Raw genomic sequence first — 26,581 nt, 5'->3', positions numbered from 1 at the left:
GCGCGTGGTCACGTGGGCCATCTCTGACGGGAGGGGGGGGTGGAGTAGAGCGTGAAGCCGCGCGAGACCCGGGGCCGCTGGGTGAGCGCGCGAGCCGCTGCCAGGTCCCCAGCGAGGAGGCTGAAACTCCCCCCCCGCCCCTCCCCCTTCCCTCTTTCCAGACCCCTCCCCCACGAGCAGCGGGCAGTGCCGCGGCGGCACCTGGGTAAGGGATGCACCTCCATAACCCTTTTGGGTTTCTCCGTTCCGATTGCAGACTCCGGGCGTGAGCCACTCCGCGGAGGCTTGCAAGCTCCCAGCACCCGTCGCGAGACAGATGCAAGTAGCTCCGGGGAGAGTGGGTGGGTTTTTTGGTGTTTTGTTTTGTTTTGCTTCAGTTTGGACGTGCAAAAAAAAGGGAGGAGGAAAATGGCAACCCGAAGCGCCCTCCGGGGCCAGGATGCGCAGGACCTGCCCTCCCCCTCCTTCCCCATCTCTGGGTGGTAAGGGTTGGTGCCCTTGGGGGCCGCGGTGGTGGGTGCATTCGGCCCGGGATGGTGCTGCCACCATCGTGGAATGAGGGCGGCCTGGAGACGGCTACCTTAAAGGGACAGCTGCCTCTCACCAGAATCTAGAGCTTCTCTGTCGGCCCCAAGTGAGGCAGTCCTCAAGATTCTGCTTAGGCTCCCTTTGCCTCGGGGCGGGGGGTGGGGGTGGAGTGTCATGAGTGTGAATCTGAATATCCAGGAGATGGAGACCTGGAGAACAGGTTGCTTGCTTCTGGGATGGATTGCAAAACCTACCCCCTCCTCCAAGTTCCACCTGCCTGTGATCTATTCCCAGTATACGGAATCAAAGGGCTATTTTGTTTTCTGACATTTAGCCCCACACCCCCTCACTATAACTGCTCAATTTGAGGTCGAACAATTCCTGAAGCACGAAGTTCTTCCCAATGACTTATTTCATTAGTTTATTGTCATCACCTTATACCAAGTTTAGTCTCCTATCAAGTACCTTTACTTTCCACCTGTCGTTGCTTTTCTTTGGCACTATTTATTTACAGGTGTCATCATCACTCACCAAGGCCCATATAGCTTGCCCATCCTTTCCAAATATTCCATGTAGATTAGGTCACTAAGTCTTCGAAAGTCGCTTAAGTCCCTTCCTTCTCTTCCACAGGAATTTCTCAAGTGTCAAAAGTACAGTTTACAATATTGGACCTGGAAGGCAACTTCTAGACCACGAGGGCCAACCCCCTCAATTGAGGAAACTGAGGCCCAGAGACCATAATTAAGCATATTACCCAAGGCTACACGACAGTATAGTGACTTCTGTTTTTTTTTCCTCTACATAACTTTCTCTCTCTCTCTCTCTCTCTCTCTCTCTCTCTCTCTCTCTCTCTCTCTCTCTCTCTCTCTCTCTCTCTCTCTCTCTCTCTCTCTCTCTCTCTCTCTCTCTCTCTCTCTCTCTCTCTCTCTCTCTCTCTCTCTCTCTCTCCCTCCCTCCCTCCCTCCCTCCCTCCCTCCCTCCCTCCCTCCCTCCCTATGGGATTTTTACTTACAGAGCCACCTAGAAGGCCTTTTCCCTTATTCCCCCGGCTTTTCTCTGACTGTCTCTCTCTCCATTTCCCTTTTGCCTAAGAATCATACTAAGTATGGGTTCCAAGTCAGAAGAGTGGTAAGGTTAAATAAATGTCCAAAATCACCCAGCTAGGCAATATCTTCAGGCATATTTGAACCCAGGATCTCCTAGTCTCCAGACCTGGCTCACTATCCACCTAACCCCCTAGCCACCCCTTGGATTTTTGTTTTAAGGCCACAATTGGCTTCTCTTTGAAGTATTCCAAATCAGTGAATATTTGTTGAATGAATGAATGAGAAAGGGAAGGCTTGTGGAGGGATGTTTCTGGGCTTCTTGAGGGCTAGTTCTTAGAGCCTGAATGTCCCTGGTAGGAGGGATGGATGGTTACAGCTTTGCCAGCTTCACCATTTGGTCTAGGACAGGTCCTATTTGAATGTGCATTATTTATGGGGAGGCAGTTGCTGTCTCCTCCCTCCCTCTTTGGGACCAGGAAGGAAGACTGGGGGAAGAGGCCTGTGAGGGGTTATTGGCGCCTGTGGTTTCAGGACTCTTATTGCCCTTGAAAAGTGGAGTGGCACTCTCCCTATCCCAGCTCTGGAGTTGGGGGATGCTAAAGGAGTCAGGCTGTCTAGATGGGAGGAGGGGCCCAAGTGTCTGAGCCATTAAAAAAAAAAAAAGTCCTGGTCAGGGCTCTGCTGGGAAGTGTTACTTAATACTTTCCTTGTTATTATGTACTGAATTGATCCAATGTGACTTGGAGGTATCACATTTGCTAATGAAAAATTCATCCATTTTATAAAATGGATTAGGTCCAGAAAAGAGTTAGGGGCTTTCTATTGCTTCCAACTGAAATCTTTGAGAACAAGGTTATTTCTTCTCATTTCAGGAAAAACAAAACCCCAAAAAATTATAGTAGAAAATGTAATCTTCCTTGCTTGCTCCATTACTGAAAGTGGGGAAGGAAAAGAAGGTGCAATTATTGGTTGAATTATTTTTTTCTTTTGTGTTGCTTATAATTAAACATCCTGTCTTTTAGTTCCTATAATCATTCTATAAACTCTCTACAATTGATTTGCTTTCAGTAATAATGAGTTGATTTATGATGTTGTGCACATAATAATTAATATTATTATAAGAAGAAAACTCAGAGCACTTAAGTACAGTGTCTTTTTTTAGCCCTAAAGTGTAATGACTTCTTGGTATAGCATATAGTTGGACTGAGGAAGAAGCCTCAATTCACATCAGATCCTTTTATTTGACTCTAGCATTGTGCTATGGGTGTGGCTTTATAGTTTACATTGCTGTTTTCTTAAATTTCTCTTTTTTATTTAAATACCTATGATCTTATTTTCTATTCATGAGTAATAAAAGAAGGGTACTTTGGCATAATAAATAGAGAAACCTATCATAGAATCAGGAAGAACTGGGTTTAATGCCTGCTTCTAATATATTAGTTGTGTGATTATGAACAGGTTGTTATATTTTGCAGATAAGTTGCTGATCTGCATCTGCGAAGGGATCTTCTACACCTGGATGATGAAATCACAGATCCTCCACCCCTACCCCACCAAAAAAAGAATAGTTCTATTTTCTAACTACATAAAAAAGTATCTTTTTTTCCCTTGTCATTTCACCTGAAGGTTGCTGGTGTTTTTAGTCAGCCAATTAATTAGCATTTATTAAGTGCCTACTGTGTACCATTCAGTATTCTGAGTGCTGATGACAAAGAAAAGGACAATCCCTCTCTAAAAGAGCTTACAGCCTAATGGGCAAGACAATATGGAAACAACTATGTACAAACACACTCTGCACACTGCACTGGAGATAAATTAGCAGAGCTAGGCACAAGCATTAAGAAGACTCAGAAAGGCTTGGAAATTTAGGGGCAGCTAGATGGCTCAGTAGATAGAGCAATAGGTTTGGAATGGGGAGGATGTAGATTCAGATCTGACCTCACACATCTTAGCTGTATGTCCTCAAGCAAGTCACTTAACCCTGATTGCCTAGTCCTTGCCACTCTTCTGTCTTAGAATTGATACTAAGACAGAAGGAAAGCTTTAAAAAAAAAAAGGGTAGAAATTTAGCTGAAACCTGAATGAAGTCAGGGAAGCCATGAGATAGAAATGAGGGGGAAGGAGTGTTAGGCCTGTTTATATTTTGCTCTAATGTTGTTCAGTCATGACCTACTTGGTGGAGTTTTTTTTAATTTAAATTTTATTTTTATTGTCATGCCAAACATACTTCCATACTGGTCATTGTTGCAAGAGCAAACTCATACATAACCAAAACCCCAAAATGTAACCATAAATACACTGGTACATTTATAAGATTACTCCAATAGTTCTTTCTCTAGAGGTAGATAGCATTCTCCGTCATAAGTCTTTAAGGATTGTCATTGGGGAATTTTTTGGCAAAGATACTAAAATGGTTTGTCATTTCCTTCTCCAGTTCATTTGACAGATGAGGAACTACAGCATATAGGGTTAAATATGTTGCCTTGGGTCATGCAGCTGGTAAGTGTCAGACACTGGATTTGAACTCAAGAAAATGAGTCTTTCTGATTCCAAGCCTAGTGCTTTATTGACTGTACCACCTAACTGCCTTAGTGTTAACATTCTTCTTTTTTGACCTACTTTAAGGGTTTTACCAAGTGTCCTAGGAACTGGGTGATAGATGCAAAGAACTGAACATCAACATCTAGGAGTTGCCAAGTCAGAATTTTCCTGCTCATTTAAAGTTATCTGGAGCTTCTTATCCTCTCATCTCTCCTGCCCTGTCCCTCAGTATTCTAAAATTTTTTAATAGGAAAGGGAATTCCTATAGTAAGCTTTGAATACTGGTTTTATTTTAGTCTTTAGATTTTTGCCTTGGAGTCAGATAATGTGAATATAAGTATAGGGAGTTAGAATTTTTTCACCAATATTTACTTGGAAAAAATTTCTCAAAATCATAATATTCTTTTATATAATCAGTTTACAAGGGACTGATCTTTATGTTTTAGAATTTAGAGTTTATACTATTTTTAATATTTTTATTATATTTTGCTTTCATCTGACATAGTTTACCTATATCCGGCATATTAGAAATAGAAATGCTGAACCAAGTACCTACATCCTCCTCTGCCTTCTTGAGTGTTCCAGAATAAACTGATTTCTGTAGTGCCTCATATTTTATGTATAGATTATTTTGGTAATATTCCTCACATGTTTCTGTGAGTACCCCACATTAAGACATATGAAAACTCTTTGAAAAGTATAAATCAATATATAAATGCAAAACTATTATTATGTCAGACATTTTAAATTTGTTGACCTTTTTATTTTTGTATATTTATAGCTCAGAAAATGTGTAATGGTCCTCTGTAACAGTCTTATGTCCAGCAGGAACCTAAGGGAGAATCTAGTTCATCAAACATTAAACATCTACTATATGCAAAGCATTGTTCTATGAGTAGAGAATAAAAAAAACAAAAATGAACATTCCTTTCTTAAGGGAATTTGTAGTGTATTGGGGAATAAATATAAATATGACCTGTGGCTCATATCTTAAAGCTCTGGGCTCACATAAACCATGATTGATTTTGAAGGCTTCTCACTAATAACTTAATATTAGGTTTGTATCCCTACCCAAGGTTTTTTCAGGGAGCACATCAGCATTACTCTTATCCAAAAGAATCTTCAGGTCTAAGTATTCAGGCCAACAAAATATTATCTATAGGACAAATTTCACTTAACTTGACAGAAATAACTTGATATATTTATGTTTTATTGTGCAATAGGTTGTCCAATCCTTTATTTCTCATATTTGAAGAATGTTAAAAAGTCTAAGGAAGTCAGTGGCAGAAAGAAAGATTCTGATTATAACAAATTATTCTTTGAAAGTACCCGTTATGGATATTGTATCTCCTTGGCCTTGGTGGAGATGATATAACAAAGATTCAAAAAAGAGAACTCAAGTTATGCTATCATAGATATTTGTATCCATCTTATAGTTTTGAAAAAGAAAGAAAAAAGGTAGCCAAAGAAGTAAATACATACAAAAATTATTATCACATTTAATGTGGTTAATTCTCTAGTAGATTACACTGATGAGAGTGCTCCTTCTATACTTATTCTCACCAGACATCTTTCCATTGCAGTTTGGTCAGTCCACAATTTTCTTTAACATTGTAGTATTTCATGTTGACATGTTAACATCACTTGAAGACTATCTCAGTAGATAAATGGATGGATGGATGGATGGATAAATAAAGTCACTTAACCTCACAGAATCCTAAAGCAGTAGTCTCCAAGCTTTGCTCTACTTTCAGAAAACATTTCTGAGCAGGTATTCCTACTATGAAATTTTTAATGGATAAGTTAAATATAAAATGATTGTTAATCCTAGAACTAATAAGGAGTCAATAGACTTTATTTATGAGAGTTACAAGGTTATAGCTATAGAAAAATCACTTGGAAACTTAGATTGGATGGATTGGGGAGGGGAGAGACTTGAGGCAGAGAGATTCCATAGGGGACTGTTGCAATAATCCAGGGAAGAGGCGATGAGGGCCTGAACTACAGTGGTAGCTATGGGAATAGAGAGAAGGGGACATGTATTCAAGAGAAAGATAAGGAAACTGATTTAGGATGAGAGAGTGGGGAGTTAAAGATGGCACAGTGAAGTTGTGAACCTCTATTGGTGGTACTTTTGACAGTATTAAAAAAATTTAGAAAATAGATGGGTTTAGGGGAGAAAAATGACATAATTGGGGTAGGGGGCAGCTAGACGGTTCAGAGAAGGGAAGTCCAGGGTTCAAATGTGACCTCAGACTATTTTTAGCTTATATGACCCTGAGCAAGTGACTCAACCCACATTATGTAGCTCTTACTGTTCTCCTGACCTGGAACTAATACTTAGTAATAATTCTAAGACAGAAGATAAAGGTTTTTTTTTTTAAATTAAAGAAAGATAATAAGATTTGCTGTGATCCATGCCAACTTATTATATGAAACTTACCTTGAGCTGCCCCAAGTAAAAAGTCGGGGTAGACAGGGTTCATATTCACTGTCTCAGAGCACAGAACTCCTAAAAGGCACCTAGTGTGTTTAGCCTATAAAAGCTAGGAATGGGACCATGGGGATAAATGAGGAGTGGATTTTCCCACTAACACTTTTATAGCTACTAATGTAACTGTCTGGCTAACAGGTTAGTTTATAACTGCCTTGAGGGACCCAATGAATGTGTGATAAAATTGGGATCAGAGGGGGCAACTGGGTGGCTCAGTGCATTGAGAGTCAGGCCTAGAGATGGGAGGTCCTAGGTTCAAATCTGGCCTCAGACACTTCCCAGCTATGTGACCCTGGGCAAGTCACTTAACCCCCATTGCCTAGCCCTTACTATTCTTCTGCCTTGGAGCCAATACACAGTATTGATTCCAAGACAGAAGGTAAGGATTTATAAAAAAAAAATGGGATCAGACTACAGCATCTGTTACTGAGATCACTGCCCTTAAGAAACTCCTAAGTCTAGAAGGTAGAGGTGCATATCTTTATCACTGGAGAGAGTATCTACCTTGGGAGTTCTTTAAACCAATAAAATCATGAATCTAGACCAAATATATATCTACACAAACTTGCAAAACTAAACCCAAACAATAGAACAAGCATTTCAAAATGTCCTCCAGTATTATAGTTCTGTCTCTCATGTTTGTAATCATTATAAAAAGATATGTTATCATTTGTTCAGTAAACCGTTTTTTCTTAGATTTGACAGCTCATTTCAGATTTCTACTAGTTATATTGTCAAATCTATCTTTTGCGGCTTTTATATACACATACACAGATACACAGAAAATCTATCACTGTAAGTTAAAGATATTGGTGAAAATAATACATTGAAAAATGGTATCCAACTATAGCTATTCTTTTTTTAAAAAAAACCTTTTATGTTCCATTTTAGAATCATACTGTGTATTGGTTCCAAGTCAGAAGAGCAGTAAGTGCTAGGTAAGGGGGGAGGGGTTAAGTGGCTTGTTCAGGGCAAGGAAGTGTCTGAGTGAAGATTTGAACCCAGGATCTTCTGGCTCTCAATCCACTGAGTCACCCAGCTGACCCCAACAATAGTTATTCTTAAAAGCACTACATTGGAACCATGCTGTCTGTGGCCCATCCTTAGAAAACCTGTTCTGGAAGCAAATAATAGCAACTTTTAGACAGATACATTTATGTTTCTTTTATAATCTTTAATAGTATTTGATTTCATTAGCTCTGCAGAATGTTGTTTGTATTGAGAAAGATCAATCCAGGCATATGTTGGAAGTTCTAATGAAAAATAGTTTTAGAAAATTATGTACTTTAGTAGTGGTTTCTCCTCTTTATATTTTCCAGAAGCTGCTACTTAATATGATAATTAAGTAAATAATAATCAAGGGAGATGTAACAGAAAAAGAAAACCAAACCTATTATGCTTTTTTAGGTCACTATTCCTTAGTTCCATTGAATTCAGCAGCTATGGAATTCATTGTGGGAACTATAAAAATATTTACTTTTTGATTTTTCACTATTGGCAAGACTAAATAAATTATATTTTAATTTTTAAATAAAAATTTTATTCTAATTTTGCCTTTTCCATTGTTACCATCCCTCCACCCAGGACACTGATTCCTTATTAGGAATCTCTGGGATCTAGCTCATTGTAGTTCATCATATTTCAAATGCTTTTTTAAAGTGTTATTGCTTCTCCTTATTATAGTCATTGTATAAAATATGCTCTTTTCTCTGCTTTTTATTATTCATCAGTTTATATATGTCTTCTCATATTTCAGAATTCCTCCTATATGTTATTTTTGTCAGCACAACAATATTCCATTGCATTAAATCAGTAGTGTCAAATGCAAGAATTGGAAGAGACTCCAGGGGCCATCTAGTAAGTTAATATCTTGCCCCTCCTTGAAGACTTTCAGTGAAGAGAAACTAATAACGAGTAGCAGCCACCCATTCCACTCTTAGATAGCTCTGATTATTAGGAAGTTTTCCCCAACATCAGACTTTCTTAGCAACTTCCACCAGTAGAAGCTCTGCCCTCTGTAGCCGGATAGAACAGGTCTGATCCCTTTCCCCCATGATAGCCATTCAGTTCATCGAAGAGAGTTAATCATGTCCTTCTTGAATCTTTTCCAGGCTAAACACTCTTGTTTCCTTCAACTTATCAGAAGAGCTATCCTGGCTGACCTCTGCCAGCTCCCCACCTAGCAGTATTCTTCCTAGACTAATGTTTAGCATTCCAGCTGCAATCTGATTAAGTGAGGGAACAGAAAGGTTCTATCACTTCCCAACTGCTGGAAGCTCTGTCTTACCAAGATCTCATTTGTTTTGTTTTGTTTTGGTTGCACATCACAGTGCCAAACAAATATTAAGTTTGCAGCTAAGTAGCACCCCCTCCCGGATCTTTTAGAGACAGACTACTGTCTAAGCATGCCTCCTTCATCTTGCGGGGCATATCAGGGGTTCAGGGAGGACCAACACCTTCTGCTTGCTGAGGGAGCCCTTTTCAGGGCTGCTCATCCACCTTCGGTGCCTGCCTGGTGCTCAACTCTCCTGGGGCTCCAAGAAGCTGTACTGTACATGTGCAGCATTCATAAAAACCCTGGCAAAACTGTCTCAGCAGGAGTAAGTTATCATATTTGACTATAATGGAATATTACTGCACTGTAAGAAATGATGAGCCGGAGGAGCTCAGAAAAACCTAGAAAGACTTCTATGAACTGAAGCAGAGTGAAGTAAGTAGAACCAGAATATTGTACACAGTGACAGCAATACTGTACAGTGATCCAAAACTATCCCAAAGGACTTAAATTTTTTAAAAAAAACCATCTGCTTCCAGAGAAAAAAACTGATCTCATTCCAGACCAAAGCAAACTTTTTTCCACTTTGCCAATTTTTTGTTTGAATTTCCTTTCACAAAAGGATTAATATAGAAAAATGTTTTATGTGATAGCACATGTAAAATCTATAGCTGATTGCTTATTATTGGGAAAGGTGAGGAGGGAGGGAGAGTGAGAATTGGAGACTTAGTTCTTTTAAAATGTTGAAAACTGTTTTTACATGTAATTGGAGAAAAATTAATACTATTTTTTAAAAAACTGTCTCAGCAGGAAGGCTAAGCCAGGTTGAGGGGTTTAGACAGACCTCAAACCTGTGGGTGAGTTAGGAGGTTTTCTACTCCAAACGTGTGAAAACTTCTCCTGGCAGATGAGCACAGTTTGTTCCAATGGCTACGAAGGAGGCTGAAGCTGGCGCTGTGGAGCACCTAAGCTTGGTCAGACAGGGAAGAGGCCATCCATCCCCAGCTATCCTCATTTTTGTCTTGCAATTGGACTTCGATGACTGGTAAAGAGAGTGAGATTGATGACCAACTTCTCATCAAGTATATATTAAATTTCCAACAGTGTCTTGCTTGTGTGTATCTACCTCTGAAACTTGTTCTGTTGTCTTCTTATATTTTTTAAACTGTTTATTGATAATATTTTCTTTTGGGGGGAAGGGGATGTAATTATCATCTTCCCACTCCTTCCAAAACTCTTCCCTCTCCCCTGAAAAAAATTCCCTTCTATATAACAAACAAGCATAGTTCACCAAAATAAAAATCTAAACATTGTCTAGAGCTGAAAACTTGTGTCACATTTTGCATTAGTAGTCCATTACCTCTGCCAAGAGGTGGGAAATAGAAATCATCCCCAGTCTTCTGAAGTCATGATTGGTCATTTCATTGTTGTATCATTATTTTCCTTTACAGTCCTATACCTGTATAAATTATCCTACTTCTGCTCATTTTATTTTATATATTTGTACAAGCTCTCTCAGTTTTCTCTGAATCTTATCTTATTTGTTGTTTCTTATGTCCTGATAATTTCCCACTACATTCATATACCATAATTTGGATAGTTATTCCCCAATTGAGCGGTACCCTCTTTATTTACACTTCTTTGCTATAGTAAAAAAAAAAAGAACTGCTATAGATATTGTTCATATGAGTCCTTTCTTTTTTTTTTATTATTTTTTTGGTGGTCTAAGCCTAGTAGTGGTATCATTTCATCAAAGGACATGAAGGCTTTTAAAGTTTTCCTGCTTGTCTATTTTGGCTTTCTTTTATCTTCAATTGTTTTTTCAGAGATGCCACAATGACCTCCTTCCCTCCCTCCTTTCCTTTCTTCTTCCCTTTCTCCCCTCCTTCTTTCCTCCATTCCCTCCCTCCTTCCTTCTTTCCTTCCTTCCCTCCTTCCTCCTTCCTTCCTTTCTTCCTTCCTACCTACCTATCTCTGTCATCCTTATCCTTTCACCTCTTCCCCATTGGAAGACAAAAATAAATAAAACCTTTGTAACAATATTCATAATAAAACAAGACAAATTACTATATTGACAGTGTCCAAAAATATCTCTCTTATTCTGCATCTTGTATCCATCACCTCTCTACCAAAAGGTGGGTAGTATGCTCCATCATCAGCTTTCTGGAATATTAATTAATCATTGTATTAATTAGAGTTCTCAAGTCTTTTAAAGTTATTTTTTATAATATTAGTTCTCCTTGATTCACCTACTTCGCTCTGCATCAATTTATACAAATCTTATCAGGTTTCTCTGAAACCATCCTTTCATAATATGTTATGATAATCTTATTACATTAGATTCATATAATATAAATTTGTTTAGCTGTTCCCCAATTAATGGGTGTTCTCTTAATTTTTACTTCTTTGCCATTTCACAAAAAAATAAAATAAATATTTTTTATATATGGGTTATTTTATTTCTTTGATCTCTTTAAGATAATTGCCTAGTAGTGCTTTTTCTAGGTCTGAAGGCATGAACAGTTTAGTGACAATCATATTTTGTCTCAAGTATCCTCCCCTACCCACTACCCCTCAGAAAGCTATCCCATATAACAAATACTATTTTTTGAAGAAGTAGAAAAGGAAAAATTTAGCCCAACTGATTAATATATTGAAAAAATCCTGAATATAGTTTTTGCACTTACAAATTTGAATCTGTTCCTTATCTATCATGAATATGAGGGTTTTCTTTTTAGAGAAACTTGCTACAAAGATTTTTATTTCTGATTACTGGATTCCCTATTCATTTTAACTCATTGGTGGCTTTCTTGCTTCCCTCCCAGGTGCTGGTTTTTTTTGTTTATAACTACTTGTTCATGTATCCTGTCCTGCTTCTTAAACCTTCCCTATCCTTTCCTTGAATCTTCTATTTCATGAATACTTTTCCCCAGTAGGTTTATATTAAGTTGTATATTATAATAAATAAATATAATATAATATGTAAGTCTTTATCCATTTTGCCTTTTGGAATGTCATATTCCAAGCTTCCTTCTGCCCAGTTCCAATCTTTTCTTCCTTTGTTTTTTTAAACTCTTGCCTTCCATCTTAGAATCCATACTGTGTATTAATTCCAAGGCAGAAGAGTGGTAAGGGCTAGGCAAGGGCAGGTTAAGTGACCTGCCTAGGGTCACATAACTAGGAAGTGTCTGAGTGAAGATTTGAACCCAGGATCTTCCATTTCTAGGGCTGGCACTCAAGCCACTGTGCCACTGAGCTGCCCCCAGCTCTAATCTTTTTATCAGGAATGCTTGTAAGCCCTTTATTCTACCAAAGGTAGAATTTTTTTTTCTCCTGTAATATTATACACACCAAAGTGACAGGGTAACATTCATGGTTGTAAGCCTATATAGTTTGCCTTTTGAAATACCATCTTCAGGATTTTTCTTCTATATCATAGTTTCAGCCTAGACTTCTGTGAACCTGACTTTGGTTTCTTAATTTTTGACCCTTTCTGGGTGTGACATTCCTGGGTGTTTTCAGATAGAATTTTCTTTCAGATGATGATTGTTTAAATTTGTTCTATTTTTTCTTTATCCAATTTATTTGATCATGTTTTTCAGGGAGTCTAATAATTTTAAATTATCTTTCCTTGAACCATTTTCTGAGATATTCTTTTGGCTAGTAGGCATATGACATTTTCTTCTCTTTTTAATCTTTTGATTTTATTCTAATATTTCTCATTATCTTATGGAGTTGTGATATTTTTGTTTATTTTTTAAGGAGGTCCAAACCAGAGTAAGGTTTTCTACTTTCTGTTCTATGCTTTTTCTCTGTAGTAGTCCAAACATAGTATAGGCTGGCTGGTATTATAGGTTTAAGATTTAAATGAAATGAGATGCTTGTAGTCAATCTAACAGTTAACAGAAGGTTTACTTAGCCATAGAAGGGAAAGGATGTTCAGAGGACATTGAGGGCAGTAAATAGATGTTCAATGGGGATATAACCTTGATGCAGTTGAGTGCATCTTTGTTCTGCTGGTTTTAGTAATGCTGTGGTCTTTGATTAGGGAGCAGCTCCTCTGGCCCAGACTCAAAAATATTCTTTTTATTGATATCTTGTTTTTCACATAATCATAGTTATCTCCAGTATTCTCCCCTACTCCCTTAGAAAGTTATCCCATATAGCAAACAGTATTTTTAAAAGAAATTTTAAAAAGAAAAAAATTCAGGCTAACTGATAAATGTATTGAAAAAGCCTAAAAATAGATGTAATGTCTTACACTTATGGACTTTTTACCACTGCAAAGGAGTGGTTTAGGGATGCCACTCAAATCTTGTCATTTGATAGGTTTCAAGTGATAACACATGTATAACCCAGTGACCTTGCTTGTCAGCACCTGGAGGGGGAGGGAAGAGGGGAAGGAGAGAAAATTAATCATGTAAAAATGGAAAAATATTTTAAAATAAATAAAAGTTATGTTTACACACAAAAAAGTGTTCTACGTATCTTTTCACTTGAGTTCTGCTAGATCTTTATAATTTTATGTAATATTCATCTTGATTTTTTTGTATTTGGTGTTTCTATTTACATTGTTGTCATGTATTTAATTTTCTTCTACTTCTATATTTATTCTTTCTTACAGCACAGTAATATCCTATTATGTGAATATTCTACAATTTATTTAACCATTCCTCAATTGATGGACATCTACTTTGTTTCCAAATTTTTGCTATTACAGAAAGTACTACTATAAATTTTTAGTGAATATTGGGACTTTATTCTTATGGACATTTTAGTCACTTTTCACAGTACCACTAAGAATGAAGAACTAACTGGCTATCAATCTACAGTTTCTCTAACACTGACTACTGACATCTTTTGATCAGCTATGCCAGTTTGCAGAATAAAATGTTGCTTTGATTTGCATGTTAGTAATTTGAAACAGCCTTTCATGGGGATGTGAATCCTGAATTTTATATTCAACCACCATCCACTTACTTCATTGGGTGTAACCCAAGTCCTCTTAGCTAATTAAATCTAGGAAACAATTTCATTCCCCCCCTTTTTTAAAGGAAAAAACTAGCCCATCCTGCATTGGGTGAGGCATCAGAATATTGCTACCATCACACAATTTTCCCATTTTTTCTTTTAAAGTTCTTATTTTGATTTTAATTTCTTTTTCTTGTTGTTCTTTGCTTAATTTCTTCTAGCCATTCATATAATATTCATGGCTAAGGCTTTTTCCCCCCTATATAGTTCTATTTTGACTTGTGGAGTTGCTCTCTTTGCTTGGGTTTACTTCCTAGGAGTCCTTTAATAGTATTTCTTCATTATCTTTGGGATTTACTTATATTATCTCTCCTTTGACCTCTCTCCCCATATCAGAAGCTTCAGGTTTATATATTGGGGTTTTTACTGGCTTCCCAAGTGTGTCCCCTCTTTTCACCTATTGCTAGCTTCTGGCTTTCTTTTTGTGAAATTCTGGATCATATGGAAGCACTTAACTCATTTTTTTTATTATTGTACTCTTATGGATTCTTGTTTTATTGTCCTTATAGTGTGGCTTTGTGAGACAAAGGCTAGAAGGTACAGTCCGAGTGAAAGAGTTGGAAATGATATGAGTGGAGGTCAATGGAAGAAGGACTTCTGCTGGGTCTTCCAGATAAAAGATGATTCTTGTTGGTCTTTTGAGTGGGAAGGATGATGATGGGGGTGTTCTCTCTTTTACTTCTTGAGAGAGACTCAATTTTTCCATTCTGCTAATTATTCCTTCTGTGTAAGCCATAAATTCTGACATTTATTCCTCTCTGATTTTTCTTATGGTTTCCATTCATCTTTTGAACCATTCTGGAACATCTTGTTGTGGTTTCATGCTCCCTTTCAAGGGAGCTTTCTTTTGTCAGGGATTAGTTGTTCCTTTTGTCTTGTAATATTTACTTTGAGAAGTTTGTAATCTTTTTAAGGTTTTAGTATGAATACTTCTAATTTTATATTTTCTTTGCGGAGCTGACCACTTGTTTTCCTCTTTTCAAAATGAATTTTCTTCCTCTTGAAATGACTTTAACTTTTTCCCCCCTTATATTTCTCTTGAATTCTCTTTCTAATTCCTCTCTTTTTGATGGTCAGGATACTCTTGTGGGCTGGAATACAACAGTGTCTCAACCTCTTCCTGTGTAGTTGGATTGAAGTTAATGTCTGCTTCTTATTGCAGTAAAATGAGTTTCTTGCAGAATCTATTCAGAATAATCCCTTTGTAAAAAAATCAGGTGTTGTGTGCCCTCCTCATAGTGTGGTAACTGGTGAGGAAGTACTGCTCAGTGATGACCTTAAAGATTAAGAATCTCCCATGGTCATCTTGCTTTCTCATCCTGTGATTTTAGCTATTTCCCTACTTTTAACACACAATCCTTTTTTTCAGTTAAGAGAGAAAATGAAGAAAATGTTTACTCTTGTATGACCTAGTAGTCCCATTTGAATTATAAAGCCATTTATTTATTATGTGGCTTTAGCTTATCTTTCCAGGCTTATTACATATTACTCTCTACAATGCTCTTATGTTTCTGCCACTTATTTTCCATTCACTACATTCTATATTCCTAATAATAGTATTAGCTATTCTGCCTAAAAATATCTTCCTTCCAGTCTAAAATAGGAAGCCTATCTTGAATTCTCTACTTGCTTGTAACCTCTTCCCTCAGAAACTATATTATGTCATATATGTTTATATTTGTATACACACATGTGTGTATATATATATATATGTTTCTTTTCTACTTTTCAAGTGTGTATCTCTTCTGTCCCCTCCCCACCAAATTAATGCAAGCTTCTTGAGGGGAGGAAAATGTTTCATATTTTTATCTACTTGTAAATGCTTATTAAATCAATGAATCTTTAATTTACTTTAAATAGAATAAATATTGTTTTAGTTAAATGGAATCTGTAAACACAGCTTGACTTGAGCCTCTTAAAGAACAGGGATCAATTTGGTCTCTATTGCATTGATTATGCAGTGTTTTCCATAGTGCCATGTGAAATTTTGTGTTTAATAAATGTGTTTTGATAAAAACAATGGGGAAGAGATGAAATAGGAAAAAGGGTTATTTGGGGGAATGGGAAGAAGTAGGTAGAAAAGTGGCAGTAGAAAGACTGATATTTCTCCCTTTTTTAAAATATAATTTCAATTAAGGCTGCTGTAATTTCATATCAGGAACATTTTAAAAATAGTTTGTACTAGCAAAATTTTAACATTGCCCAGTTGTGCCACAGTATTGAGCAATTTTGAAGATTTGCATTTTTGGAGAGGAAAATGTTTAAATTTTGCTCTATTTCTTGTAATCCCTCCAGGGGAAATAAAGTGAGTTGTGTGAAAATATGGCTTATTCTGTTAAGCATCCACATATATGTCATCCTTTTTCCCTCTCAGAGACACCATGGATACTGCCAGCCATAGCCTTGTCCTCCTGCAGCAGTTGAATATGCAGCGAGAATTTGGTTTTCTCTGTGATTGTACAGTTGCCATTGGAGATGTTTACTTTAAAGCCCATCGAGCAGTGCTTGCTGCTTTTTCTAACTATTTCAAGATGATATTCATTCACCAAACTAGGTAAGGATACAAGTGATTGTGTATTTATTCATTGATACTTTCTGAGTTGTTTTTTTTTAAAGACAAGTCACTTCCCTTTTTTTTTTAAACCCCTACCTTCTATCTTGGAGTCAATACTGTGTATTGCCTCCAAGGCAGAAGAATAGTAAGGCCTAGGCACTGGGGGTTAAGTGACTTGCCCAAGGTCACACAGCTGGGAAGTGTCTGAGGCCAGATTTGAACCTAGGACCTCCCATCTCTAGGCCTGGCTCTCAATCCACTGAGCCACCCAGCTGCCCCCTATAGTCACTTCCTTTAAGCCTTATACGCCTCTAGGACTTCCCCTTTTAGCAAAGAGGAAATAAATTATAAAATATTACTCATCACAGTAAATGTATGTGAAGGTAGGGGTCATATTTCCTACCTTTAGTTGACCATCCCTCGACCAAAAGGAAGAAAGTGTGTATTATCATATATACTCTACAGGTAAGAATATATTTTTGAAAATCAGAATTTTTTTAATACTAGAAATCACTAAATTTCCATTATAATATTGTACCTTATAATGTGAACCTTGAAGTAGGACTGCCTTATTTAGTAAAACTAGATTATAATCATTTTAAAGAAAAATCTTTTTAAGTGGCTCATTGGATTGAGGTCAAAATCTGACCTCAGATACTTACCCGCTGTGTGACTCTACAAGTCACTTAACCCCCATTGTCTAGCCCTTACCACTCTTCTGGCTTGGAACCAATACACAGTCTTGATTCTCAGATAGAAAGTAAGGATTTAAAAAAATCATCTTTTTTAAAAAATATATATTCATTAACTAAACTATGATTCCTTTACTACCCCATTGAGTCTAATATAGACATGCCTTTTGAGTTTTACTATTTACTATGTTATATAATACAGTTATAGTGGTTATGATAACACTGAGTTTATTTAAGACTTTCAGATTTAAGTTTTTAATTGACTTAAAATTTTTTTAGTTTTATCTTTATTTTATTCCAATAACAAATTTACATGTAAGTTTTCCAAAGTTACAAGATTCATGTTGTCTCCCTGCCCTTTCTCCCCACCCGAGTTGACAAACATATACATATTATCATGCAAAACATATTTCCATATCATTCATTTTTGTAAGTGAATAATCTTATAAAACCCAAATAATATTTCCAGATAAATAAAGGATAAATCATATTTTTTCATCTGCATTTCTCCTCCCACAGTTCTTTTTCTAGAGGTGAATAGCATTCTTTTTCATAAGTCCCTCAGAATTGTCCTGGATCATTGTATTGCTGGATAACACTGAATTTAGATGACAGCTTTTAATGGGAGCTTAAAACCCTTCATATATGCTACCTCTGGTTCTTCTAGCATGTCTATTAAATAATAAGTATATATTGGTTTTCTCACCAGTAAAATGTGAAGAATGACTCCCAAGGAAATAAAGAAATTGAGTAACTCATGTAGCAATCATTCTCTATAATTACAAATAAGCTTTGCTTCAGAGTCCAGGTTTTTCATGCATATCCGCACATAGATGTGAATATATAGGGTTGAGAGGTATCCCAATGGATAGAGCACCAGGCATGGAGTCAGGAAGACTTAAGTCTGACCTCAGATATTTACTAGCTGTGTGACCCTGTGCAATTTACTTAACTTTGCCCATTTCCTCAGCTGTAACATGAGCTAGAATAGAAAATGGCAAACCACTTCAGCATCTTTGCCAAGAAACTCCAAACTGGGTCAGGAATAGCTTGGACATGACTGAAGTGACTTAGCAACATGTATACACACATGTGTGCAAATGTATGTTTTATATGTATTTCTACATACAGACAAATATAAGTACATACACATTTCTCAAAAAAAGGATGTGGATTTGATTTTAAGCTTCAGTGAGAAATGAAGGAGGGAGGAAAGTTCTTATAAAATCCAAAGAGTTGAAAATCTGGATGTAACCCCGATGTACACCAACTATATGACCCTGGACAAGTCATTTAACTAGTGATTTAAATTCATCCCAGTTTGACAATATATTTAAAGAGTATAGAAACCATGTGTGAAATTTAGAATAAATTTCATAGTATTAAAATCATATACTCTTAGATTTAAGCTGGAAAGGACTAAAGAGATCAAACACTCTCATGAAGGTTCAGAATGGGAAATAATTTGCCCAGGATCACATGGGTAGTAAGTGGCAGAGCTAGGATTTGAAGTCTGACTCCAAGCCCAGTACTCATCCTTCCTGTTGCAGACAGAATCCTTATTATTAGCTGATTTGATCGTTGTCTGGAATAGAATGCCTTTTTTACTTTAGAAGTAAGACCTTCAATTTTCACAAGATTTTTTTATTCTTCATCATGAAAGCATACTTTATCCTATTGGATATCAAATGTATCTTTGACATTGATTCATTTTTTAAGAAAACAAATCTGGCCTTGATCATAGTCCATTGGTGTTCTTTTTTTAAATCTATTTTTATTCCAAACTTAAACACAAATACATTTCCATTTCCAGGATATCTCAAAAATCTTAGTATGATTTTAAGTTTTAATAGCTTACATTAAAACAGAAAAAGAGGGTTATACATGAAGCTGTCGGACTCTGTTGTTTTTAGCTTGCTTTTCTTTTTCCCTCTTTGTCTCCTTCCCTCCCTTCCTCCCTCCCTCCCTCTTTTATATATACTCATACATATATACACATACACACTTATGTGTGTATATATTTGTGACCTTACCATTTATATATATTTAAATATTGTGTGTGTGTGTGTGAGAGAGAGATTGCTATTGATTAACCAATATCTTTCAAAGCTGTCTTGCCAGTATTGATTCTGTTCTTTTCGTTCCAATTTCTAAAAATCCTGGGAGAGTTTGTAAGACTGTTAAGATATTGTATTGTTTAATTAGCAAATTTCAATTAATAGAATTTAGTGGTGTCAAAGCATATGAAGGCAGGGCAGTCAGGCAGCAGAGATGAGTGGTTTGATCCTGTACTAGAACCTATAAAATGTTAAAAGTGAAAGGCTTTCGCTGTGTTGGGTTGATCTTCTACAGAGAATTTATGGGAAGATAAGTAAGTTCTTCATTGAATCGGTTGTCAATGGGTCATAATTGTATTAATTCAGGGAGCACCCATCTCAATGAAATCATTAGTTCCACTGAATAAAGGAACTCTTATAACTGGCCTAAAAACTGACTAAAAACAGTAGGCCGTCTGGCTAGAGGTAGACCAAAGCTGGAATGGGCTCTGTGAGTTGGGCTGGATCTTGCAGAGACCAGGAACCCAGGAGCATGACAGCATGCTAATACATAGTGTACATAAACACCTACTCGAGGACAATCAACTCTAGAAATAAGTAGGGAATTCATGAAGACCAAAAGGAAGTCCTTGGCTGGCTCTAGCCTGTTTCCTTTATTGATAATATTTCAGTTGGGGATGGAATTAGACCATTGCCCACAGGTTTTATGTATCTCACTAGTACTTGAATGCTAATTTACCTACAAAGATTTTTGAAAGTCCTTATTGTAAGTCATTATAACTGTATACATTTGTTTGTTCAGTAGCTAGTTTACCTTCTATCTGAGCAGGGTATTAGTATGGGTGATAGCTGGAAAGCTAGCCTCTGGAGTCAGGTAAACCTGGATCCAGACCTTTGTCACGTTCTGGCTGTGTAACCCCATACAGTTGCTTAACATCTAAGTACCCCAAAGACTTTAGCTATAGAGCTATTTCTAGATATTTATTGGTCAAGGGAATTTCCTGGGAGTATCCCCTATATCAATTAAATCACAAGTCTGACCAAAAAAAGCATGCAAAAAATACATCTTAGGTAGGTAGAAATCAACTAGTATTTTAGTATAATATAGTTATAAATATAAGTATTATTTTATTATATTAAAATAAAATTAATGTTATGACTTAATAATTATGCATTAAAATGCAATAAGTAGTTATAGTAAACATGAGTGTTGTTATATATAATACATTGTTAAACTATTATGTTAAAATAGAAATGTTAATACAATATAGTTATAAATATTTAAATATAAAAAATTTCCATTTTCCATCTGTATATTCTACCTTCAATTTTGAATTTTTAGAATCAGAAGTATGACAGTGACACTGAATAATTAAACAATTGCCATTGGGACCTGAAAACGATAAGTATAAATTCAGGTTACTCTCTTCAGTGACATTCCCAGGTTTACTATGATTATAAAGAAGTACTTTTAGCTTAATATCATGCTACTTTATCAAAGTAACTTATTATATGGGGAAAGAACAGTTGTCTACTTTGACAAATTCAATTTTGTATTTTGGTGGTTTTTTTAAAACAGTGAATGCATAAAAATACAACCAACTGACATCCAACCTGATATATTCAGCTATTTGTTACATATTATGTACACTGGGAAAGGGCCAAAGCAGACTGTGGATCACGGTCGTTTGGAAGAAGGGATTCGATTTCTTCATGCAGATTACCTTTCTCACATTGCCACAGAAATGAACCAAGTATTTTCTCCAGAGACTGTGCAATCTTCTAATTTGTATGGGATTCAGATCTCAACCACACAGAAAACCACCACCAAGGAAGGACTGGAGATGAAAGAAAACCCTTCCAATAGCAATGGGAACAGAAACATTGCCCAGGGTGACCATCCACAGTTGCAGCTCTCTCTCGCTATCGGTCTAGATGATGGCACTCCAGACCAGCAGATATCCCACACCTCCTCCCAGGCAATGGATGAACTCCAGAAACCTCCAGTGTCTATCAAGCAGGAGAGATGCGACCCTGAATCTGTTGTCTCCCAGAGCCACCCCTCACCGTCTTCAGAGGTCACAGGTCCAACTTTTACTGAAAGTGGCATCAAAATTCACTTGTGCCATTACTGCGGGGAACGTTTTGATTCACGTGGTAACTTAAGAGAACACCTCCACACTCATGTATCAGGGTCTCTTCCTTTCGGGGTCCCAGCCTCCATCCTGGAGAGTAATGACCTCGGGGAGGTCCATCCAATCGGCGAAAGCAGTGAGGCTCTCGAGTGCCACCGTCTCAATACCTTCCTCGTCAAAGAAAACGAGCAGCAGCCAGACCACCTGAACCGTGGCACCATGGAGCCCTTGCAGATCAGTCAGCTGTCTCTGATCTCCAAAGACACAGAGCCAGTGGAATTAAACTGTAACTTTTCCTTTTCAAGAAAAAGAAAAATCGGCTGTACTGTCTGTGGTCATAAGTTTCTCCGGAAGAGCCAGTTGCTGGAACACATGTACACACATAAAGGTAAACATTATAAATATAACCGGTGTCCAGGTTTTGGGAATACAGTGGCCCCGAGATTTCAGCCATATTGCGACAGCTGGTCTGAGGGCCCTCTGAAAAGTTCTGGCTTGTCTCAAGACCGTTTAGATTCATCATGTACTTTAGAGTCTGATCTCACACAAGAAAATGTGGACACCATCCTGGTAGAGTAGCTACTTTTCCTCTACGATAATACCACTGGTTTTGAAAACAAAACAAAACAAATTTATATAGTAGTTTTTATTTGCAATTCCAACTCTCATGCCCCTTTAGGTATGACTGGATCGTTTACCCTGTCATCCAAGATTTTAAAAGCCAAGAGATTGCATCTCCAGAGTGGTAAGAATAATTTGAAACCACCATCACCAACAGTACATCAAAAGGACTAATTAAAAGGCAAACTTTCCATTAATTCACTTGATAATTCCTTAGAATATGGCTAAAATAGTGAAACAATTTAGGAGTTTATTTGTAGATGGTCACCTAAGTTATTCCAGAATGTAGAATTTTTTTAATTGCCCTATGGAATTTGAAGTGGATCAGTTCTGTTATAAAAGGATATTCCAGAGCATCACTCTTGGTCAATATCTCATATAAACCACAATCTACCCTACAAATAATATTCCATAATGTTTTCATTAGATAGAAAATAAGTAATTATTAAATAAACATAGTAAGTATAAAATAGCAGAATTGAGTACTGAAATGTAACCTTCATTAGTCATGAGTACGGTTTTTAAATTATTTTTTTAAGCCCTTACCTTCCATCTTGGAATCAATACTGGGTATGGCTCCAAGACAGAAGAGTGATAAGGGCTAGGCAATGGGGGTCAAGTGATTTGCCCAAGGTCACACAGCTGGGAAGTGTCTGAGGCCAGATTTGAACCTAGGACCTGTCATCTCTAGGCCTGGCTCTCAATCCACTGAGCAACCCAGCTGCCCCCTTAAATTACTTTTTTAAAACTCCCTGTCCTTTATAAAACATAGTCTATAAAGATTAAAGCATAATAAATGTGAGCCATTTTCCCTTAGTCTCAGAATTGTCACCTATACAACAAAGATAATATTAATTTTTGTGTTTTCAGTTCTTATTGTTATTTAGTTGTTTCGGTCATGTCTGACTGTGACCCCATTTGGAGTTTTCTTGACAAAATACTAGAGCTGTTTCCTCCACGATATTCTCCAGCTTATTTTATAGACATTTTATAGCTTAGGCAATCAGGGTGAAGTGACTTGCCCAGGGTCACAAAACAAAGCTAGTAAGGGTCTGAGGCCTGATTTGAACTCCAGAAAATGAGATTTCCTGATTCCAAGCCCAATGCTTCATCCACTGTGCTATTTAGCTGCCAACTATCCCAACAGTGAGGAACTAAATATAGTATTTCAGGTTCTGTGTCTAAAACCCTCCCATTCATAGGTTAATGTAACTCTCATTCTAGATAGTACTCTTCCCAAGACTAAAACAGAACTATGGAGGAGATGATTCATTTTGCTCCTCTGACTGGTCTCGTAGACTTCAGTTATTAGAATGCCAAAGGATAAAGTTAACTTATTTCTTCTATTTTAAAACATGTTACAACACTCAGAATTTCAAAACAGAAGAAGGTTGTTCTAAAGCAGAATTTTTCTTGGTAGTGACTTATAATTAAAACTGAAATATAAGAAAATAATAGACTTATTTAAGCTTATTTATTACATCATGTTGTTTCCTGAGTCTACCATTATCCTTGCCTGCCTTTCATTTAAGGAGGAACTTGAGAAACTCTTCCAACTAGTACTGACACAGATGATATTTCAGGGAAAGCATTTAAGTTGAAGAGAATAAACTTTTCTTGAATGCTGAATAAAAAAAGGCTAGTGAGCCTTCTGACAAAAAGTCCTATCTGGGCTTAGGGTTGATACACAGGGAACTGTGGCCAAATGTCTCCCGCCAGACATTGGTTGTGGTAGGATTGCTGCTTGGGGTATTAAACAAAGTAATTTCATAACTTTAATGTCATTCTTTCATTCCAATTAGGCCATAAGCCACAACTGGCTGTATTTCGCCAGAAAAATGTTCATAATTTATTTTTAAATAGTTTATACTCTAAATTAAAATGTAATACTTCCCTTTAAGAATGAACTTGAACTGTAATTTTCCCTTATATGAATTCTATCACTTTTGAAGGTTACTCAACAGGAAGTAGATAGTTAAATAGTGGGCGTTAGGTTTTTGTGTTTGTTGGGTATAGTCAGGGGAAGGAAGAATGAGGATATATGGGGAGGGCTGTCAGACATCCTACTCTTGCCTCCGAGAGATCACAGATTGAAGAATACTGATTGAACAAAGTTTATTCTGATTTGTCTGGACAGTTTTAAGAAAAATATTGGTTGGCTAAAATGCAAAATAAGCATATAGTCTATATTATTTCTATAGCTCCTTTATTAGGAAGTTATAAAGTTCATGTAAAATGGGCGTTCCTTAATCCTCATGCTATCTCTCTGTTTTAGGAAGTGGAAAAGCACTACTAACTCCATTTTACAGAAAAAACCCCAAAACCTGAATCCCAGAGGTCAAGTGGTGGTGGTGTGGGGACTGAACCCAGCCTTCAGTCGTTCATTTATTCCTACATACATACATGCATTCCTTTGTTCATTCATTTAGCAAGCTTCTGTTAAAGCACCTTCTGCGTGCCTGCCGTGATGTTCTAAGTCTGGTATTGTCCTAATAGACACAAAGACTGGAAAAGAAAGACTCTAAAAACAATTATCTCAGCAAAATAATCTGAGATTTGATTTTGTCTTCTTCAACATAGGGGTATAATTTCAGCCTCATTTACAGGGATGCTGTAGGAATGAATTATTAATTGATTGATTAATCAAATCATTAATGAGTTTTGAGTTCTTCAGAATGTGTACTTCTTTGTAAATGGAGGTGTTTTTATGGCTTTAATTTATTAGTATAGGAAACTGCTGAGTTCAGATAGCAACTTATCTGTGATTTACTTAGAGCCTTTGACGGCTGCCTGTGGCCATAGCCAATAAATGTCAGGGTCTGGGTTTGAACCGGAGCTTTCTGACAGTCCATTCTGCCTCTCTGGTAATAAGCATGACCACATTATTAAACAAATACAATCCACAGATGTCCTATAGGAGTCATCTTTAGAAATCTTCCCTGCCTTTTTCCAGACCTGAAATCTAGTGGGTTCCTTGTTGCGCATTTCTTATCTGCCAGCTTGAGTCAGACTGCTGGGGACCCAGATTCCAGAACATGCTATGCTTTTTTAACAACGTTGCTTGTGATAGAACAGCGTTCTGTTTTGTTTCTTTAATCAGGTAGATTGTGTCTAATTGTTACTATGGATTTTGTCAGTATTCAGAGAAAGTTATTTAGTCTGCCTTACAAAGAGACTAAAAACTTGGTGTTTTTATAATTGTCCGGATGTTTATTTCTTGCTTTGATCTTCTGTTTTCCTGGCTTTAAGTGGATCAGAGGGATACTTACCTCACAGAGGATTAATGTCAAAGTGGTCAAGAGTGCTCAGTCTTAATATATTTTATGATCTATAATATGTTATATATATATATTAGTCCCACATGCAAGGGACCCATGTGTTGTCTAACATGGAACTTCAGTATTTCAGGCCATTCATGCTAGAATGCCTTAGACACAGAAATTCTCTAACCTTTTAACTGCTTCCTTTTACGGGGGTATCAAGGTGGAGGAGTTAATTCCTAAGATCTGAGGCTTAGGATAGATACTCCATGAATATTAAAATTTAAACGCGCAATCAGTTTTAGTCTGAGATATTCGTGTTCCAGCATCATTAAAAATCAGCTAACTTCAGCTCCTGCAAAAACATTGTTTGCTGAACAGGGAAAGGAAAGCCCTTTGTTTTTTTAGGTAATACACACAGAAAAGGAAAAAGGGATAATGAAACATAACCATTCACGTCCTTTTTAAACCACGCTGTTGGAAGCAAGACCTTAAACAAGGTTAAAGGAAATGTCATAGTCTTGGGATGATACTGTTTCAGTTAAAGCCTTTTTGTTTAGGCAAGTTCTTGATGCTGAAACTGAAGACCAAGTCTTGTTTTTGATAGTAATTTAGATCAAAATACAGGCTGTGTGAAAAGTACAAAAAACCCCATCTAGTTTAGTTGTTGCGTCCTTGTATGTTTTCAAATGTAAATGTAGCTGTATAGTATTTTCTTATGACCATTGACTTTAAAATTCTTCCTACCCAAATCCATAAATGATTATTCTGTGATATAAATCTCTGTTTGTACAGTTGAACTGTTTTGGAAAACTGTGGTCAAGGTGTCCGCCTTCTTCCCTAACTCTCCTCTCCCAAGATGAAATCTTTTAAGTACCAGAAAAGCCAAGCCCATGATTTTTCAAGACTTTAATCCATTGTGCTTTAACTTATTATGTGTCTAAGACACATCTTGCACACTTAAGCTGACACTGAGAGAGCCACATTTTTCCTATTGTTGATTCATCTCAGTTATGTGCCTACGGTTTTGTCAGTTGGATCAAATATCAATTGTAAGTATTTAAAAAATACTTGGATTATAAAATTTAAATAGTTAAAAAAAATAAAGCCCCTGTAAGAGCTTTCAAATGACAGGTAATGCACAGCAAATAGATGAGACCAAGACCAAGAATAAATACACTATTTCATTGTATGACAAAGTATGCAGCTCAATTTATAATGAATTTAAAATGTTTAAAAGACTTGTTCCTTTAAAAATAAAATGCTGTGTCATCTTTTGATTGGACTGAAAGGGATGTATTTTAATGTATTTTATCAAGAAAAAATAAATTTGTGTGACAATTTAAA

At 36.8% G+C, this 26,581-nt stretch overlaps 1 protein-coding gene across 20 annotated transcripts; it reads left to right on the top strand.

Moving 5' to 3' along the window:
* The first annotated feature begins 10 nt into the window (after window positions 1-10).
* Window positions 11-26,581, top strand: ZBTB25 (zinc finger and BTB domain containing 25). 20 transcript variants are annotated; one of them, XM_056810890.1, is made up of 8 exons: window positions 218-341; window positions 3,050-3,167; window positions 5,733-5,886; window positions 8,366-8,466; window positions 9,792-9,929; window positions 16,290-16,469; window positions 20,798-21,741; window positions 24,250-26,581. In XM_056810890.1, exons 6-8 carry the CDS (start codon window positions 16,297-16,299, stop codon window positions 24,300-24,302), a joined length of 1,170 nt encoding a protein of 389 aa, XP_056666868.1. In that variant the 5' UTR covers window positions 218-341; window positions 3,050-3,167; window positions 5,733-5,886; window positions 8,366-8,466; window positions 9,792-9,929; window positions 16,290-16,296; the 3' UTR covers window positions 24,303-26,581. The 20 variants fall into 20 exon arrangements, 19 of the variants coding, with proteins under 19 accessions (XP_007473058.3, XP_007473059.3, XP_007473060.3 ...); XM_056810891.1 differs by lacking the exon at window positions 8,366-8,466 and having other exon boundaries at window positions 199-318; XM_056810882.1 differs by having other exon boundaries at window positions 199-318; window positions 20,798-26,581.

This window comes from Monodelphis domestica, chromosome 1 (assembly GCF_027887165.1).
Source record: "Monodelphis domestica isolate mMonDom1 chromosome 1, mMonDom1.pri, whole genome shotgun sequence".
In the NCBI taxonomy this organism is placed as follows: domain Eukaryota; kingdom Metazoa; phylum Chordata; class Mammalia; order Didelphimorphia; family Didelphidae; genus Monodelphis; species Monodelphis domestica.
The sequence above is the reverse complement of the archived record's forward strand: the minus strand, read 5'-3'. Positions and strand labels throughout refer to the sequence as shown.